This window comes from Taudactylus pleione, unplaced genomic scaffold, assembly GCF_031769625.1.
Source record: "Taudactylus pleione unplaced genomic scaffold, aTauple2 ptg000039l, whole genome shotgun sequence".
NCBI classification, from domain to species: Eukaryota; Metazoa; Chordata; class Amphibia; order Anura; family Myobatrachidae; genus Taudactylus; species Taudactylus pleione.
The window spans coordinates 7,455,547-7,476,920 of NW_028284441.1; the positions used below are offsets into that span (position 1 = coordinate 7,455,547).

Here is a 21,374-nt window from a genome sequence, read left to right on the forward strand (position 1 = left end):
CAAATACCTCCACAGTCCCCCCAATGTAGTGTAACAGTGATGATCACTCACCTGAGACCCCCAAAATCATTAACCTATAGGTGCTAACGAAGAGTCAATAGCAAAATGGGATAAATTACACATGAAAAAAAAAATACACAAAAAAAAGCATATTTTCTCCCAATAGCAGAGTTCGGGCTGCAATCGAGATGCATTCAGCAGCTTTATGCTAGGTAGGTACATGCCTCAAATACTCACAACCCTCTTGTTGGAAACCATTTCCTTTATGTACAACAAACACATTTGTTATTACGTATCATTTAGACTGCAAATACCTCCCTAATACAGCAAAATCTAGATTATAAGCTTACAAGCAGGGCCTTCCTACCTACTGTATATATCTGTCTGTTATTACCCAGTTTTGTTCTATTTATGATTCCAATTGTAAAGCGCAACGAAATATGCTGCGCTATATAAGAAACTTAATAAATAAATAAATTTCCCGTCTTGTGTACGAAAAAAACAAAACAATGATTAAACACCCTTTCAAAAGCATAATCTATGCCAAAGAAGAAAGCACCAGTCAGTCAGTTGGTGTAATCCACTGTGCATCAACCCAATAGTGCTAAATACTGTCCAATACATAGAACTGACTCTTTGTTATATAAAATACATAATTGCCGTTTACCTCCTTGTTAATGCCTGTACCGGAATAGTTCTCGTTCTATAATTCTTTGTGTTCTGTTGGCCCCTCTGAGACTGTGGTCGTCCCCTATTCTCAGAATTCTGCAAAAAGAACAAATGTTCGGACAGCCAAGCAGTATTTAAACTGGGGAACACAGTCCTATACATAGCAAGGAGAGAACGATTCATGAAGACTGCCTTACTGTTGAAACATGCATTAGAGTGACATCACTATGCATTATATTTCATTGTAAATACAACAGAAAATGTCATATACATCATATGCTGTACCAGGGAACACTTAGGTTATTGGGTGGCACTGATAACATGTCCTACAATATGCTTGTATACAATAGTTAATGTACTCCTTTTTTTGAGAAGTACTGTAGTTCCTCCATAATTAATAGGTAGTGAGTTTAGTTGTAGTAAGTACACATGGTCAGATTCATCTACTTATCTGAAAAACTCATTGGTCTTTTTTTTCTGGCATGGGAAGTGTACTACACCTAGTTAATTGTAATCAAACAGAACTTTGTGCTAAAATTTGCTAATAAATAAAGTACTTTTAGCAAGATCTCATCCACAAAGAGCCACTGCAGTGGGGGTGCCTGTGATCAGCGGCTACAATGTAAGAATCCTATAAGCGCGCAAGCCAAGAAGTGTTCAGTAGTGGCTCACAGGGTGAGCGGGGAAGAGGGTGGTGCACAAGACCAAATGTATAAAGAGGTCTCCAGTCAGTCAGAAGTCTAAGGTCAGTCTCTCATAGGCAGACATGGTTGCTGGTTACCCTACGTGTCAGTCAGAGCAATAGATTAGTCACAGAGGGGAACCCAGGCCAGTGAAGCAAGTACTGTGATCCAATAAAAAAGGGACTGAGCTAACCAAATCGTAGTTTGCCCTATGGGGGAAAATTCTAAATAGCCGCGATTACCCATTTTCGCAATGAATTTTTTTGTCTTAGTCCTATTCAATTAGCTGCCCAGTTATCGTGCGCTAATTCTGCATAGTAGTTGGTGTGTCTTTTTTTATCGGGACCACCTGAGCAGGTGAAAAGTTGGGGAAAATCCTTTTTTTAAGATAAAAATGTCAGGACTTGGTACAAGACCACTGGGACACCCTCTCTAATAATTAGGCACTTAGAAGTTTTTAATTAGCTCAATGTGGGCAATAATTACATCATCTTGGGGTGAAATTCTGCAAAGTGCAGAATAATGTGTTACAAGATGTAGGACAGGTATATGGGGGTGCTGTATGGATGGGGCAGGTGTTTTAAACATTTCAGGTGGCAGTTAAAGGTGTTTAACACTTTTTTAAACACCTGCTTCTTGATAAAGTTGCCCGAGGGTAGGGAAACACGTGGAAGGTACAGGTAACCATGGATCATCATTATCAGCTGGCTTGCAGTTCCTTGTCCACTTATCCTATCTACCCCATAATCAGACACCAGGACTTCAGCGATTGCCCCAGGACTCTGACTGCCGGAATAACACACAGATCCCTCACCTACAGCATCAAGGCTTATATTGGGGTGAAGAGACTGTGTGCTGTGATTTGCCACTATTATCAGTTGCTGAATGTACACTGGATATATTCCTCCAGCGGAGCTACCGTAAGGGTTAGTGATACCCTGCAGAGCAAATGATCCATCTAGAGCAGGGGTTCCCAACCATGGTCCTCAAGGCACACTAACAGTCCAGGTTTTAAGGGTAGCCGTACTTGAGCACAGGTGACTTAATTAGTACCTCAGTTATTTTGATTTAAGCATCTGTGCTTAAGCATGGATATCACTAAAACCAGGACTGTTGGTGTGCCTTGAGGAGCGAGGTTGGGAATCACTGATCTAGAGACCCAAGCTAATCTGGTTTCTTTTCTGACGCTGATCTAAAACTACATTCAGGTGTCAATGGGACTGTGAGGAACTGAATTCCTTCAGGCTATAGGTATGAGCCAGCCCTGAGGCATTCCAAGTTATTATTATTGTGAATCATAACATCAAAGAGATGTTTGATACTAAAGAGACTGTGATTATAACAAGACTGCAGATTGCAATATTGCACAAAACAGAGAAAAGGAGATTTATGCAATTATGGGCCATATTCAATTAGGGAGCGAAAAGTCCGTGCTGGACTTTTCACTCCACATCGGAGCTTTTCTGGGTATAAAGTATCAGGCGCGTGCCCGCTTTATTCCTGTATTCAATTTGGAGCCGTTTTTTTTCCCAACTTTTTTTTGACAGTTTTTTTTTTTTAAATGATACTCCCAGGGGTGCAGGCTAATTTTGTTAAGCCTGCACCCCTAAACGCCAATTCTATACTTTTTTTCGCCATGTTAAACATGGTGAAAAGTTATCCCCGTTTTTTACAGTGATTCGCACAGGCGAAAAGTCTTTGAAATTGAATACAGGGATAATTCAAATAGGCGAAAATGACGTAATCGGCGATAAATTATCACCGATTCCGACATTTCACCTCAAATTTAATAAGAACCTATATCTCTAAAGGGAGTGAATTTGTATGTATTTATTAACTGTATTTTTTAGACTGTATCACACTCCCGGGAAGTTACTGTATATATGATTTGCTAATTAAATGGTTTGTTATATACTGTACTTACATGTATTGTGTGATTTGATGTGTCTAGCACTGCAACATATATTTACTTTTTTTTTAACAGTGGCTTAAAATGACCCAAAAATAAAATGACAGGCATTTTATGTACCCCTTACTCTACTACAGCATTAAAAAAAAAAGATTTTCTTTCTATGATTTTTTTCATTGTTAGCGAAAAATGCTTATAACAGACACTTCACATACTTTAAGAATTTACTTTTGGCCACTAACAGACTTCTATACTGTTATGCTATAATAGTTTGCATTTTTAGGGGGTACAGGCTGATTTCCCCATTTTCACCTATATTTAACAAGTGTAACACCTGCAAGAATTATCGTTCGAATGCCGGAAGATTACTTTTTGAATTGAATTGGGTGTTAAACGGGTGCTTTAAGTTAACACACGTTAACTTAACGTTTTATCGCTGCTAATTGAATTCCCCCTATGCGTGATAACTCCAGCTCCGGAACTACAAGGTCTCAGCCATTGAGACACTGAGAGCGCAGGTTAGTGGTGGTCTAAGTCACAGCGCACAGAGGAGTCGGTAAGGATCCGAAGTCTGAGCAAAGCAGTAGGTGCCAAGAAGGCTCCATTCTCAGGGGACCAGATTCGTCAGGCGTCTTCAACCCATGGACCGCAGAGCTGTGGAGCGGTTCCCCAAGGCCTGCCGACGGGCTCCATTTGCAGGACACCCGCTGAAATTTTGTTACCAGCGGGCGCCCGGCTGGCTCTCTCCCCGAGCCATCAGCAGCTGGAGGCTGGAGATAACTCCTGAGCTCCGGCTTCCGGCTCCCGCAGTGTGTACTGCACTATGGGAGAGATGTCATGACGTCTTTACCATAGTTCAGAGGAGGAGCAGCCAGGCGGACTGGATAGTAGCGGAAGCAGGAGCGGGGCTTAAAGTATTAGGTTTTTTGTGTGTGTAAGCGGCTTCACTACAGGGGGCATTACTACTGGGGACACTACTAATGGGGGCATTGCATAGGGGGCACCACTCCTGGGGGAACTGCATACAGAGTACCACTGCTGTGGGCTCTGCATAATGGGCACCACTACTGGAGGCACTGCATAAGGGGCACCACTACTGGAGGCACTGCATAAGGGGTATTACCACTGTGGGATCTGCATAAGGGCACTTAATAAGGGGCATTACCACTACTGGGGGCACTGCATAAGGGGCATTACCACTACTGGGGGCACAGCATAAGGGGCACTACCACTACTGGGGCACTGCATAAGGGGCATTACCACTACTGGGGGCACTGCATAAGGGGCACTACCACTACTGGGGGCACTGCATAAGGGGCATTACCACTACTGGGGGCACTGCATAAGGGGCACTACCACTACTGGGGGCACTGAATAAGGGGCATTACCACTACTGGGGGCACAGCATAAGGGGCACTACCACTACAAGGGGCACTGCATAAGGGGCACTACCACTACTGGGGCCACTGAATAAGGGGCATTATCACTACTGGGGGCACTGCATAAGGGGCACTACCACTACTAGGGGCACTGCATAAGGGGCACTACCACTACTGGGGGCACTGAATAAGGGGCATTACCACTACTGGGGGCACTGCATAAGGGGCACTACCACTACAAGGGGCACTACATAAGGGGCACTACCACTACTGGGGGCACTGCATCAGGGGCATTACCACTATTGGGGGCACTACATAAGGGGCACTACCACTACTGGGGGCATTGCATAAGGGGCACTATCACTACTGGGGGCATTGCGTAAGGGGCACTACTGCTGTGGGCATTAAGTGTAAGGGGCGCTACTGCTGTGAACATTGTGTATAAGGGGCACAAATGTGGGCATTGTGTAAAAGGGGCACTGCTGTGTGTCAAACATGTATCAGGGGTGAATCAAGATTGTGCTGCTGTGTGTCGTATAGCTTAGTGGCCCTCAGGATTCGTTGAATTTTTTAATGTGGCCCACACTGTCTTAAAGGTTGCTTACCACACCAGAGAGGAAAAGTGACAATTTGTAAAACACCGTAATGTAACGATTGAGGACAACAGCAACAGTTACTGCCTATTAGAGTTATCTAACTCCAATGATATCTACTTTGTAATAAACTTTGTCCCGGGTCCATCATTACTCTCTGGGCCTGATTCACTACCGTACGCAACTACGATTATGCACGCAATCGGGCGATTGTTTCACTCTGCGCATGTATCTCAGTGCACGTGCGCAAACCAGCCGCTGCGATCGGGACTGCGATCGCAGTGACCACGCACACCCATCACAGAGTGACTGACAGGAAGTACCGTTTGTGGGAGGTGATGGGGGGTGGTCGGGGAAAAGCAGGCGTGCCAGTGCATTTGAACGCCGTTGCAGGGACATGCATAAATTATCCACTGCGATGGCATTCGCAGTCTGAGGACTCATAGCGTGCGATGAAGTTAGCAACTCCTGAGTAAGGTCAGAGCTTGTGCAAGTGTGCGTGAGGCTGCGATGGTAGATAGTGATCGCAATGGATTAGCATACTATCGCAGATCAACTGCGTGTGTAATCGCAATTGCATACGGCGCAGGTGCGATCCGTAGTGAATCTTGCCCTTATGTGCACCAACAGACTTTTACAATTTCAATGCAAACAGTTTTTGATAATGCATTAACTATACTGTATACTGAAGTGTGAGTGTATGCAGTGAGTGATAGGGTGAATGCATATTATGCTTTAGTACTATGGTTACTTAATGGTCATTGGGGAAGGGATTGAGGGGGAGGAGCAGGTTTATTATATCACTGTATTGGAGCTGTGATTTCTTTGGAAGGGAAGAGTTACTGTATTACCACGTGGGGACATTTACACATAGAAGATATTTTTGGGGGTAAAACATTGTTTTCAGGAGCTATGAAGGGATTGGTGTACCAGGATATTACATTGTGAATTACAGAGGTATTTAGTAATAAACAAATACTTTGTGGTAAAATCTTTGTTTCTACATTTACCTATCTCAACTAATACAACTTTCCATCCACCCATTAAGGGTCATTCCTTTCTTTGTTGTGTATTGGTGTGTTATCTGATTGGGAAAGGGAGGGAACAAAGTTCAACAACTTCACCATGGGCCTCAGGGGTTTCCCAGAGCTGACCTCTGGGTGAAACAGTTTCTTGGAAGAGGACAAAACATGGATGGAGTCAACACTAATTTGTAAGACCTCCTACCAAGAGAGAACTGTATCAGTACTTTATGACCGTCATCCACCTCCATGTGATTACCTGGAAACAGGAGTTACACAGTCATCACGGTTTAACGAGTTTACTGGTGGCCCTGCAGCCTATGGGTGACATTTAGGTTCTTGTAATAGTTTCAGTCCAAACAGCCAGGTGGTTAATAAATGCAAAATATGTAATTTTTGATTGTCTCTGCAGAGAAATATATACCTGTAAATTTAGTATTCCATAGACAAACAAAACTTACACAGGTGGAACTAATTATTTCACTTGTGATTCTGTGAGGAGATCTTGAAAACATGCACTGTTTGGGGTCCTGAGGACCGCGTTTGAGAACCTGTGGGCTAGACCTAACCAGAGTACACACGCTGGTGCAAGTCACTAGGAATATATCACGAACAGGAAGGAAGATGGACCATGGAACGCTGCTACAGCAAGTAGTCACTGAAAGTAGCAAAGTTGAACAGCGGCTTCCTGTTCCTGGAGTCAGACTAAATACCCTTAGGTAGTTGGTCATTGGATCAGAAGATCAGCTGAGTGACCGCAGAACTACCATTGGGAGAGACTAGTCAGGTGATCCAGACCAGGACACACGCATGAAAGCCTTAGCAGACCCCGGGGAGAATACTCAGTCCACCACTCGCCTCCACACCCGGCGACTGAACACCTAAGCTCAAGGACGCCGGCGCAGCGGTGAGTAGCGGCCGATCCCAGGTCGCATCCCGACACATACACAATGTCGGGCGGTGAATGTGGGTAGGATGGGATTGCTAGGCATGCACATTAATGTCTCACAAAGACCGTAGGCCGTATATCAGCAACAACATCTACACACCAGCAATGTACAGCCACACAATACACACAGAGAATATATTATATACATGTGTTTCTCCGTCCTTCTCCTGTCACCGAGTGCCCGAGCACGACACCGACACAAATAAATAAAGCTGCACAAATTCAGGACAGTTGAGTGTGCTGCGCGCTATGTCCTCTGCGAGTTGTAGTTCCTTGCATGCCGCTTAGTAATGTCACACGTCCTTCGCGGAACTACAGCACCCGAGACACTGACAACCAGCCGTGCTGCTGGAGGAGGAAATCCCCGGACACCACCAACAACTATAGGTGGGTACCAATGACTGAGCCACCCCCGCCAGTAGTGCGGGTGACCTGCTGCTGCTTCTATTCACATCACCGTGTGTAAAATGAGGAGGACAGGGTTGCTCTGTAGTTACATTCACAGAGCTGGCACGGAGCAGGGGGGCAGCACACATGGCAGTGCCCAGTGCTCGTCTTTCCTATGTACCATATGAGGAGACAGGACATGTATAGGATATATTAGCAGGTGTATATGACATATATATATGAGGTGACAGGACATGTATTGGATATATTAGGATGTGTGGATGAGAGCACATGTATATATTAGTATATGTGAAGTGTTAGGACATTTACATGGTATATTATACATATATGACAGTGGAAAGTGAGGGGGATACATGAGCCTGTCGGACGCCGCCATCTTCCCAGACCCACCCTGACAGTAGTTTCGGTTTGCCTAACACCTGGAGATCAGTCTTTGCCTGAGCTTGGGTGGCGCCGCTGCTGCCGGGATATCCGGGCATTTCCCCCTGTCCTCTGCTACACTCCGCCTGGAGACATGATCCGGACCGGTCTCATCTTTCTGACACAGTGTGTTCCCGGACGCCGCCATCTTCCCAGACCTGCCCTGACCGTAGTTTACATTTACTTCCCACAGAGGGCTGTCAGTCACAGCTGGCACACAGCACACACAGCCACCCTGTGTTTCATACCTGAGGGCTTAGTCCTCAGGGGGCTTCATCACACGCCCCGTCTGAAACTATTATCTACATAGAACGCCATGTTTCCCCTCCCAGTTCCACAGGCTGCTCTGTACTGGGCAGCATGGTCTCCACGAAGTGCGGGAGGGTCCCCTGGCTGGTGTACTGGACGGCACACAAGGGGGTCCAGCTGTGTGGATTTATTGATCCGGAGGGCACTGAAGCTGCTGAAGCATAAGGGGTGAGTGCTGAGTCCCGGTCCGATTTGGACTTATATACTGTATATATATATATATCTTGTAGCCTGCACCGATACATACACTATATATTACACCATGTACATCTAATATATATTTATATATATATATATTTATAAATATATATATATATATATATATATACACACTGTACACCTAAAACAATACGGGATGCGGGCTAAAAGGCAGTCATGTTTGTTTACCCAAGTGAAGCCACTGTACACCCCCGGCTGGAGGCCATCTACTGAGCATGCGCAGCAAGTTGAACTTCCCTATCTTTAAAATGGGGCATATTTTGGGCAATTGTTGAAAAAAATTTTTACTTTCTCAATTATCTGAACCACAAAAGGCCCCACTCTGGAACAAGAGCTACCTAACAAAACTCAGTTCTACCAATCCATGCCAAATTTAATCTCAGTACATCCAATAGCTTTTGAAATGTAGCCCCTCAAGCACCATGCCCCATCTTAGGAATTCCCTATGGGAGAATTCAATTTATTCGATTCAGCCTTAATATAAGGGCACGACCATGCCCTTATAATAAGGCACTTGAATTTACTGCTGACTGTTCTCCTCTGAATAAATTAGTGACGTTATGATCTCTTGCTGTATCAGAATCACACCGCTCGAACCAGAGGATTAAACTGGTTAATGTGAGTGGTGCAAGGGTTTATTACTGTGAGAATGTGCCCAAACCAACCCCAACACACCTCCCTGACCCACTGTATCACAAAAATGAATGCAATTCCCCTCCAGTTTACCTAATAAAAACAGGATGTGGGCTAAAAAGGCAGCCATGTTTGTGCACCCAAGTGAAGCCACTATACACCCACTGTAGGAGGCCACCAGCTGACATTGCTCAGCAAGTTGACATTCCCTATCTCTATAATGGGGCATTTGTGGGCTAATAGTTTAAAAACAGTAACTTTCTCAATTACCCGAAGCCCAAAAGGTCCTACCCTGGAGCAAGAGCTACCTAATAAAACAAACCCCAAGTCTAAATTCGTCCCTTACCTTGACTTATGCCTTCCCAAAAATCCACCATAGACTACAGCAGAAAAGTGGTCCTAATTGAAAGTGGCTGAAAAAACTGACAGTTGAAACTGTATGGTGCATACACACGGTACAACTTGAACAACCATAGATATCGCTGATAGATTTCCCTCCAACTTTCGGTAGTGCAGGGCAAACTATTTTGGTTGTACACACTGATAGATATCTATGATAGATATTTCCGTTAAGCTATCTTTATACAGGCAAATCTTTACAAAATCGTCCAAGTTGGCCTGCATGTACGGTCAACCATAGACATCGTTATCGTGTATGCGGGAACGCGCATCGATGGTCGTTGTCAGGTTGTTGACTGCAAAAAAATGAATGATAACTAAATGAACTATATCGTTATCGTTCATATCGCTCAGGAAAGTCGATCCAAATCCTAATTTTTTTTTTTGCCCTGAAATTTGGCATGCAGGACTGAGCGATAGTTCTACCCATCCATGCCAAATTTCAGCAGGGTATGTCCAAAAGCTTTTGAGGAATAGCCCTTTAAACAGCATGACCCCCCCTCCCTCAGGAATTCTCTATGGGGGAATGCCATTTTTTTTCGATTCAGCCCTAATATAAGGGCACAACTGTGCCCTTAGAATTTTGGAAGCCTATTAGAACAAAATACCTGTTAAAAATAGTGCAATGTAATAAAAACTGAATGAATTAAAAATATTCATCATTCAGAAGTGAAGGAATGTTTCTTATTCAAGGTCTTTCTGCATGTGTCTAACTGCAAGTGGCTACCAGTCCCAATAGTTTCCATACTGCACAGTAACATGCATTGGGCGTACAGCTTTTCAGAGCACAGACTTAGGGCCTGATTCAGAGCCGTTCGCTATTTGCGGTCGTTCGTTCAAAAACAAGGGGTGGCTATTCAAATGATCCGTTCGCACATTGCAGTCTGTTCACACCTCTAAGTCTGAACGAGCGAGCAAAACATACGCTCGTTTATTTGATAAAAACGCCCCCTGGCCGCACGCACCATACGTCATGTCCGCTATTTATTAGATTAATCGAGTACATCGTACAGCGTATGAACTGCTCGCTATTCTTGTGGTTGGTGTTTTCAACCGCTATTTTGCGAGCAGTTCTGAGTTAAAAAAAAACAAGTGACGTGGTCAATGACGCTGCTGTATTAATTATGCACTCCCTTAAAACGCCCGTTTTGACCTTTAAGCACGCCTGCGTTCGGATCTCCACTCCCCGTTTTCAAGCACCTTCCCCTGTTACCACCCACATACGCCTCATTCTGTCACTCAAAATAGCAGGCCCTCGCTATATTGCGTACCAACGATTTTCGGCCGCACTGACTGGTTCGCGCATGCGTACTAAAAACCGTACGCATGCGCAGATGTGCGAACATCGCTCGGAACGAGCGTACTGCCGCTAGCGAGTGGCTCTGAATGAGGGCCTTAGTTTTCTATGTATAGCTTGGAAAATTTAAACCAGGTTCCTAATGCACAAAGACTATCAGTGGTTGTAACATTGATGCTGCCTTTGGAACCCACAACACAGCATTCGTAGATTAAAAGATGTTTGTTAAGATATTATTGTCCATTAATCATGCTGAGAAAAAAAAAAAAGAGTATATGCGTTGAAAACAAGTGTAAAATCTTACCGGTGTGCTTACCCTTAGCCGATTAAGGGGGTTTGCACCATCCAGCGATGCCGCAGCTCTTCGGCGGGTTACTGGTCCGATAGAATTGTTTCTGCTAGTGACCCCAGGAAACCTTTGTTGTTTAAAACCAGGTTTAGGCCTGCCAGGTCCTAGCAAATACAACACATTTTCAGTACTCATTTTTTTTTACTTAAACACACTATTATATTGTAATAAATATATCTAAGTATAACCAAACAACACATGGTAGCATGAAGGAACAAATCGTTACTTGGAGAGTCAATTCAATTAGCAGCGATGCACCATTGTGACAGTGTTTGAAAGCCGGAAACGCCATCCTGCATTGGCCCTACATCATGCATTGTAGTTTGTAGCTTCATAAGGGTGCATCATTCGCTCTGAATCAGGGTGGCGCTTTTTTTTATTTTTTTATTTAAAGCCGGTCTCCTGGCCACTCGCTAAGCTGTGGGTGACCACCCACAGCTTTTGCGAGCGGCCAGGTGATGGCTTGCGACGAGACCCTTGTGGTAGGGTCTCGTCTGCCGCAAGCCCCAGTGAGCTTCCGGCTCTAATAGAACAGGAAGCTCACTACTGACATCACTGGTGATGTCAGTAGGGCTACCCACAAATGGCAGGCATTCCTTCAGGAACGCCTCCGTTTGTCCAGCCACCCCCGGAGCGAGTGAATTTCTCACTCGCTACTGGGCATGCGCATGCGCATTGCACACGCAATGCACAACCATCGACCCGCTTGCGAGCGCATAGCGCTTGCGACCGGGTCTGAATGAGACCCATTGTTCTGTGTATGTAAGCATGGCATTTTATTCCAGGTGAAAATGGTAATGTTGGAGGGAAAATGCAGAAAAATTTAAGAAAAGACGAATTTCACAAAAAAGTTACACTGAAGTCATCAAGTTTGGGCATATGTTCCCCTACTATTCTACAAAGAATCCAATTCTGCCTAGTTCATGCAGCACACCCACAGCTGGGAGATCCAGCTAAACAAACAAAGTTTATAACTAGATTATAAATTATACGCATAATGAACACATTGGGCGATACATATATTTATTTTTGAACCCAGAGAACAGGCAAGTTAATCATTTACAGTCATTACATAGTTATAAATTAATATCATAGGAAATTCTCGTGGTAAGTAACATTGCTTGGAAGGTTCTTTCTTCCATAGTTATAAGCAGAAGAAGTTAGCTTGGTCTATTAGGGCACTCAGATATACTAAGTGGACTGCAGCCACCCCAGTGAAATCTGCCACCTGCAGGGACTGCCTAACAGTGGCAGTGACTTCCCATTGGAAGCGCTCCCTGCTAATCACAGCCAAACAGGCAGCCCTAGGGGGAGGTGTTTTCTCACCCTGGGGCTGCCAATCCAGTCTGCCATAGCAAAGAGCGGCTCCCATGGCAAGCCGCTCCCCTGCAATAACGGCAGCCCTATCTGGCTTCTGGGGCTGCAGCCAATGCTGTCCATAGAAGCCGGTCAGTTTGCTCATTTGTGCACATGCACAGGATTACAGACCCCCTAGCCAGACAGGTGAGGAGCCACCGCTGGGTATGCCCCAAACAAAAGAGAGCATGTACTGTGTATTCAGCACTGATCTACTACAGGGTGTGGTATATACAGAGCTGACATTCAGAATGTCAACACAAGAATTTCGACAGGGTCACAATGTCAACATTTACAATGTCGGCATGTATAACATGTCAATATTATGCATGTCGACAGTACAATGTTACCCCAACCCCCATATGTTCATGATAAAGATATGCAACTATGACTAATGTTGTCATTATGAACAGGTTGACATTCTGCCCATATAAAACAACATTCTCAACCATTCGACATTACAGTGATGATAATCTGAATGTCACCATAGTAACTACAAACCCTACTACATGCCGAGAGAAGAAATGTTCGGTACTAACCTTGTTGATTTCTTGGTGGACCTCTAAAAAATTTCTTATTTCGGAAATTGGCGCTTCTCGTTCTGCCAGTTTGGGTCAACGAGGATTGAAGATCTGTCTCTTCCTTTTGAAGCTTTATGATATCATCTGAATGAGAAAACACAATTGTAACTATATGAAAGAGAAACCATTAGCACGCCAGAAAAGGGAACTGATTTTTTGCACCAGCAGGGATCTGTTGGGGATCATATAGCACCATTCTAGCTGCACGTTAGTGAAGACATTTCCAGGCGCGATTTGCCCAATGTAAACCCAAGCTTTAAGCATGCAAAAGTACAAAATGCAATAAGGACACTGATTGATTTAAACCATTAAAGAGGCTAAACCAAGCAAGTGTAATGGTTTGATGTGGCATTTACACTTCTGTACAGTGTGTCTCTGCAGATTGTCACCACCTCTACACGCTTTGAAGACTCAGAGAAATCAATTCAGTGCAATGGCGACAAATTCGGGCAGAGGCGCTTCTCAGCCAGTAACATTGCTAATATTTCCTCACAGCCCTTAGAGGTGCACAGTAAAATTAGCAATGGTGGGCTATCATATTGTATCGTGATGTGTACAGTCGAACATCATGGCAACATAATGCGGAGTATTGAACCACTTCCAGTTTGCACAGGTACTTCTGAGAGTGAAATGCAGGCATACACCTCAATGTGTGCAGTGCCAATGGGCATGAATGCTAAATTATTTTTTGTTTCATAATTTAAGTCCAATATATTTAATAAAACATGTGCACGATTATAAACTGAAGTACAGTTGTGCCCTCATACACCTAGCCCCAATAACCCATACGGCACAAGACTTTTTGCATGAGCGAGTCACCAGGTTGTGCTTCATTTAGTCTATCTGGGTAAGTGGGTGCCTATCAGTTTTGCAAATCTAGACATAAGAGCCCATTTTTCTTGGTAAAATTGCTCATGCTCCATCAGGTTGGATAGTGATCGTTGGTGGGCAGCAATTTTAAAATATTGCCCAGATGCTTAATTCAAATGAGATCTGGGCTTTGACTAGGCCACTTCTCTGTACATTGTTCCATCCATTTTTCTATTTTTAATGAACCTTCCAGTCCCTGCCGCACAGAAGCACCTCCCACAACATGATGCGGCCACCACCATAGCTCACTGTAGGGATTGTGCTTTCACTGTGATGTGCAGTGTTAGGTTTGCGCCAAGCATAACTGTCAAATTCAAGTTTGGTTGTATCCATTCACAGGCTCTTCCTCCAAATGATCATGTCTCCCACTTCTTTGGACAAACTGTAATTGGGCTTTCATGTGAACTGGTTTCAGCAACAGCTTTTTCTGGTCACCCAGGGCCGGCCCTGGGCATAGGCGACTTAGGCACTTGCCTAGGTTGACAAAGCTCCAGAAGGAGCGCAGTGCACCCCCTGCTCCCCTCCTTACCATAGGCTCCTTGCCCCCAGCTGGGCCTGGGTATTAGGTCCAAGAAGAGAAGACACAAAAGCTCCATCCACCAGCCCAGATTATTCTGCAGTAGCAGAAGCCAGAGAGTTTTCCCTCCTCCAGAAACACAGCCAGCATCCTAGTCCTGCAAAAGCAAGCCACCACCAGCGTGGCACAGTTCTGTCGATTCCTGTGGTCCTCAATGCAAGTAGAGGAATCCCTGTGCCAAGCACACACAGATGGGCAGGGTCAGCGGATGAGTTCCCAATACCCAGGGCATTCACAGCGACTCCAGGAGATGGACAGATCACCCCTACCCAATGTGTCAGTAGCTCCCTGGGTCCAGTGGGGTCCACACAGCACACCCTGCACCCATACCTTTTATACCTACCTCTCCGAAGTCCCACGTCAGCTGTAGCAGCGCTACACAAAACCCCTGGAATATTTCTGTGCCATTTTCCCGGTGACCTACGCATGCGCAGTAGACTCTGGGGCACAGACTAGTGTTCAGAGTCTCCTGCTTCGTCAGTGTGCTGCAGACCACCGGGGAGAGAGGAGGGGACCTCGGACAGAAAATGAACACAGGACCCCTCCTCTATTAATGTGCCCCTGCTGCCAATCTACGCTGTACCACTGATTACTTCCACTAGCATACCTCTAGCCCCACAGTGAGTAGAGCCTGATGTTCATTCTGCACCAGGTGGCACCACAATGCCAGCAGCTCCTTGCTTGCTCTACGCTGACAATGCACCACTACTGTGTTACTAAAAGATACCACTGTATGTTAACCCCTGCGTATATCGCTATTATCCTGTACCTATTGTACCCTAACAAATCTGCAAGGATAAACAGTCTGGCCTAAACTACACTTCAAATTTCCCCTGGTGCCTATAGTTATCCTCCCGTGTTTCACACCAATAGGACATATATACAGGTTTTGCTCCTTATATAATCTTCTGGGATTGACCATTATTTATTTATTTATTTTTATTTATTTTTATTCAGAAAGGAGCAAATAAAAATAATACAGGGTTAAATAAATTATATCGAAATCAAAATCAACAGACGTGGTCGGCAACTCTCCCAGATTGGACCACGTAGGCGGACCTTGGCAATTTAATTGGGGAGTGAAAACATTTATGTAGTTGAGTCCTTATATCCTCTGACAAGGAATCAATGAACCCCTCCCAAATATGAAAAAATGTTTCAGTACGTTCCTCCTTATGTAATGAAGCCTCCAGCCAGTCCATTTGAAAGACATTAAATAATTTGGATTTAAATAAATGTATAGAGGGAGGTTCTTTATGAATCCACTGGTGTAGAATACATTTACGAGCAACAGCAGAAATGATGATAATCAATTTTTTACTTCCCTGCAACATTTGTTTTGTAGAAGGCACAAACCCCAAAACTGCCCATTCTGCCATCAAAAGGTAAATAGTTAAGAAGGCAAGTAAATGCGAACCTCCTAACCTGTCTCCAAATAAAGGTTATTAGGGGGCAGTCCCGCATGCAATGCATAAACGTAGCATTTGGACTATTACATTTAGGGCAGGCATCGGAGTCAGAAGTCCCTATCAGGAAACTGCGATGCAGAGAAAGATATCGCTTATGGAATATATTATAGAACATTTCCCTATACATGGACGCAGATAATGGGCCTGATTCAGAGCCGCTCGCAATTAGCGCTCGCTCGTTCAGAAAAAGGGGGTGGCTATTCAAATGAACCGTATGCTCCTTGCGGTCTGTTGACGCCTCCATGTCTGAACGAGCGAGCAAAACATACGCTCGTTTATTTGATAAAAACGCCCCCTGGCCGCTCGCATCATACGTCATGTCCGCTATTTATTAGATTAATCGAGTACATCGAACAGCGTATGAACTGCTCGCTAGTCTTGTGGTTGGTTTTTGCTACCACAATCTTGCGAGCAGTTCTGACTATAAAATAATCCAGTGACGTGGTCAATGACGCTGCCGTTTTAATTATGTACACGCCCGTTTTGACCTTTAAGCACGCCTGCGTTCGGATCTCCACTCCCCGTTTTCAAGCACCTTCCCCTGTTACCACCCACATACGCCTCATTCTGTCACTCAAAATAGCAGGCACTCGATATCTAGCGAACAAACAATTTTCCGTCGCACAGACTGGTTCGCGCATGCGTATTACAATCCGTACGCATGCGCAGTTGTGCAAACATCGCTCGGAGCGAACGAGCGGCTCTGAATCGGGCCCAATGTTCGCATGGAATATGTGAATGTCTTTAAGAGAAGGTCAATTGTTATATGTGGAAAAATTTGTGTCCAGGAAAATATACCAGTCTTTAATTTTGTCAAATCTAGGGGTCATGTATTATTGAGCTTTGATTTTTTTTTCCCCTGACCATTATTCCTTGGTGCCTGCCCTGACCTTAATAGCTATTTTGACATCAGTCAACCTGGGTAGCAACTACAGTTACTTGTACAAGACCTGGGGGGCAGTAAAGGATGAGAATTGGGGGGGAGGGTCAAAGAGTATCAGTAACAGACTTGGTTATGTGTGAAAAGTTGGTAATTAAGAAAAAGACCACAAGTAACTTAGCTATAGTGACTGACCTAGCAACCTTGATTGTTTGCTATTCCCTACTGCAGATAACTATACACCCATCAACCATAATATTCATCAAAACCACCTGCCTAATATTGTGTAGGTACCCCTAATACCGCCAAAACAGCTCTAGCCAGTCAAGGCATGGACTCCACAAGACCTCAGGTTGTGTGCTGTGGTACCTGGCACCAAAATGTTAGCAGTAGATCCTTTAAGTCCAGTAATTGGCAAGGTAAGGCCTCCATGGATCGGACCAGCACATCCCACATATGCTCTATCGCATTGAACTGTTGAACTCTTTGCCATGTTCCTCAAACCATTCTTACGTGTGAAGCTGCTCATCCATGTCAGTGGCAGCCTGCAACTGTTCCAGTCAGGGCCGTAACTAGGGTGGTGCGACCTGTGCCATGGCACAGGGCACCGCAGGGCAGGGGGCGCTGTTTGGACCGGTCAATTTTCTGGTTTATTATCATTCTCACTTGTAGCTTCCTCTTCTTTTATCCCCAGCATCTCCTGGCCTCCTCTGTCTCTTCCCTGGCCCTTCCCCATGAAGCTATGGCCCTTTTTCAGGTGCACTCTCTTACTTCCAAATTTAAAAAATGGGTGGGGGGCAACCAATGCTCTCTCTGGCACAGGGCACCAAAAAGTCTAGTTACCACTCTGGTTTCAGTACATCACCCCCATCTCCCCCCCGCTAAGTTAAGCAGGGGGGGGTAACAAGATGAGAGGAGGGCACTGCCTCTAACTGGATGGGGTCGCCACTTAAGGCACTGGGCACCCTTACTTCTTCTTAATGAAAAAAAATAATATTTTATTATCATTGACATCTGCCATAATATATTTGGTATGAAAGGGAAATTTATAATGAATAAAGCCAAGACCTGCCGGTACCAGAAAATTATAATACATATTTCATTTTCGATTTCAACATTTCTTCAGCAAAACGCCTATTCAATGCATGTTAAAGGGACAATCTTTCAATACACTCTGATTTACACGGTCACTCTTAATAATGCTGTGGGAGGGGTAGTACTGTGAAGGCAGCGAGGGCATAATGAATAGGTGTCCTTGTTATTTCCCCCATCATGATGACAGTAGTGCAATTACCTGCAAAAGCTGACAGGTCTCTTCTCAAAATGACCATCAGCCAGTTACAGCCAATGCAGATTTCCCTTCCAGCAACTGCTCCTGTCAGACAAGCCCTGCAACACCCCAGTGTGTGTGTGTGTGTGTGTGTGTGTGTGTGTGTGTGTGTGTAGGGACAGCTGATGCTGCAGAGTGTCATCTCCATGATCCAGCCTTGGATTAAAAGATTGAGGGGTCTATTCAGAATCAAATTTATACAAAAGCAGATGAAATCAACATATTTTACCTACGGTACTTTTGTATAAATTAAGTGTCAGGGCTATTCGTTTTAAGTTCCGATCTGGCCTGCTGTCCCCATACACTTGTGGGGGAACCTAAATTCATCAAGCTCCGAAAACAGAAAAATTTTGCAGGAAAATTCGCCATCTTCAGATGGTGTTTTTTAGCGCACCCCCGCAGCTTCCCTTCTGATCCCTCCGCCACTGCTCGGCTCCTTTTGCCAGAAGACGCGCATACGTGAACCCAAGTACACGCATGCGCAGCAGCACTGCCGAGTCAGACTAAAGTAGTGGTGAAAGGATTTGCGGGGACAGCCGATCTTTGGATCATTTATATATTGTAGTCTGCGTTAGTGTAGAAACCATTATGTTAAATTAGTAGATTAATTGTGTGTAACCGCCCATTGGTATAATAATAGGGTAGATGGCTTCTATGCTATACAATGGATTTATTTATCTAAAACACATATGCTGCAATTTCCCCAAATGTCCCAATAATGATTTACACAATAGGAATTGGGAGTTTCTCATCATATTTATTGTAACAATAATAATCATCGTCCCTTCAATGACAAATAGGCTGGAAATATGCCCCAAAGGATAAAAGCTTTAACAAAGCTCGGAAGAATGTTTCCAAGATTTCCTTTGTAAAATAATAATACACCCAGTCATATTATCTCTCTTCCAACTGGTAAGGACATGGAAGGCCGGACCCCTTACAATGAGCGCCTGAGTGCTTAGGCATGTGTGCTTCATTCTTCAACAACTGCTGTCCTGATTTTCTTTGTTAATGTTCGGTGCTTCCCCCCACACACTCCTCCGGCTACTCTCTCTTTCCTCTTCTAGTGCCTCAAGGGTGAATATAATCAGAGTCGCCTTATGAAGTACAAAGAAGAACTAGATGCTGTCTCTGTTTCTGGACAAGTGGTAATGCAAAGTGACACCAGAAACAATGCAGATCAACAATGCACCCGGTGCTGACCCAAGTCACTCTACTCTATATCTGGGCTTTATAGACCTAGCAGCGATATATAAAAGCATATCACAGCTTGGATTCGGGGTCCGGCACAGTGTGGATTTTCCATATCTAATTATATAATCTTTCCTGATGTCATTCCGTGAGATTCCTTTGAGTCTTTGACGGGTCTAGATGAAAGGAACACTCCGCCAAACAAACATTTCTTAGATCAGGTGAATGTGCCATGTACTGGAAGGAGCAGTTGTACTTGATTAGACGTTCGCATAAAGACATGTAACAGCTGTTACTGATTCCAGAGTTAGCAAATGTAGGATTGAACATTCCAGGCTATGAAATACAGACATTGCCATGAAATCAGTCTGAAACTGTAATAGTGATTACACACTATGCAATCTATTGCATGGTATATCGTTCTGATGCGGATCGGAATGATATACTGTGCGGATTGTGCAGTGTGTACCCCCATTCATTTATGCCAGTGGATCATTCATTGCATCAATCCATCTGCTGTGCCAGACAGCAGATGGGACGATGCAATGAATTACTGAACTTAAGGTTACTTTGCGGTTCTCACCTTTGACTTCAATAAAGGAAACCGCTCATTAGCTGAGAGGCAGAAGGCTTGCCTCTCACAGCCAATCAGCGATCAGTACCGGGATTCCTATAGTGAAATCCCATGGCGGAGCCGTCATTTGGGTAGTACTGTCCTTAGAGGACGGTACTAATGCCTGCTGGTCCGTGTATTTTTGGTTTGTTGTTTTGCCAAGCCCTATGAATGCCTACATTAGGAGGTGGTGAGTATGGATTTTTTTGTTACAGGTACCTATTAGAGATGTGCGCCGAACCATTTTTGACGGATTTAGATTTGGTTCTAATTCGTCATCTGAATTTGGATTTGCCAAACTGCGGTGACTGGCTTTGGATTTGGATTTTTTACAAAAAATTACAAAAATCACATAAGTTGGGCTTTTTTTCTTCCTAGAGTGTTATTAACCTCGATAACATTAATTCCAGTCATTTACAGTCAATTTAGACCACCTCACAGCTTATAGTATTGTTTTCACCATTATTGGCCAAAGTGGTGGTGGGGTGATGCGGAGGTCCGCGTGCTTGATCAATCCCACGGTCCCATGGGGTCAACGTGTGGGTCCCGGGTGGGACAGGTGGAAAATAGGTGGTATACTAACCAGTAGTGCGACACAGTATTCAATCCCACTGAAACACTCCCATCATGTGACCAACTAGGTAACACACCCTATGAGATCCTAACATACGCGTTACCATAGCAATGCGTTAGCACGTAGAAGCCCACACACGCCCCCGCTTCTATCCACACCAACCAGAAGTGACGGTTTGCATCACGCATCCACCCTGGCCTCACCCAATTCAATGCGTGATCCTATGGACACACAACAAACACCAGTTAGACGACGCACCAACTACAAACAATACCCGCCTAGCCCCATGTGACAAGATACATCACGGGACTCGACAGAGGCCACACCCACACCAACTACGTCAGGGTCCTATTACTACCCCCACACATGCACAGGATTGGCCAATCGATCACGTGATCGCACACACACCCGTAAGTCCCCTATAAGACACAACAAGCCCAACATTACAGTAACTCCTTGATAAAGGCACGCAAGCCGAAACGCGTTGGGGAGCACCACGATTAGCACCAAGTATTCCTACCATTTGAGCTATTGCAGTCTATTCTCCACCTATTTTCCACCTGTCCCACACGCTGACCCCATGGGACCGTGGGATTGACCAAGCACGCGGACCTCTGCATCACCCCATCACCATCCAGTGACTGTCACAGTTGGTCACCATGGGTGCCCGTCTGCCAGACACCCCGCATGACCGC

The 21,374-nt window shown here is 44.7% G+C and overlaps 1 protein-coding gene across 3 annotated transcripts in view; it reads right to left on the reverse strand.

Annotated features, from left to right (window-relative positions):
* Window positions 1–21,374, reverse strand: part of LOC148538589 (UAP56-interacting factor-like) — a 53,198-nt gene that overhangs the window by 7,694 nt on the left and 24,130 nt on the right. For 2 of the 3 annotated variants that reach the window (XM_088453026.1, XM_088453018.1), the window contains exons 2-4: window positions 13,134–13,259; window positions 11,194–11,342; window positions 668–765 (exon numbers count right to left, since the gene is read on the reverse strand). In XM_088453026.1, the coding sequence (XP_088309152.1) occupies window positions 668–765; window positions 11,194–11,342; window positions 13,134–13,259 (373 nt within the window). The remainder of the gene's footprint in view (window positions 1–667; window positions 766–11,193; window positions 11,343–13,133; window positions 13,260–21,374) is intronic. The other variant, XM_088453031.1, reaches the window with a different exon arrangement.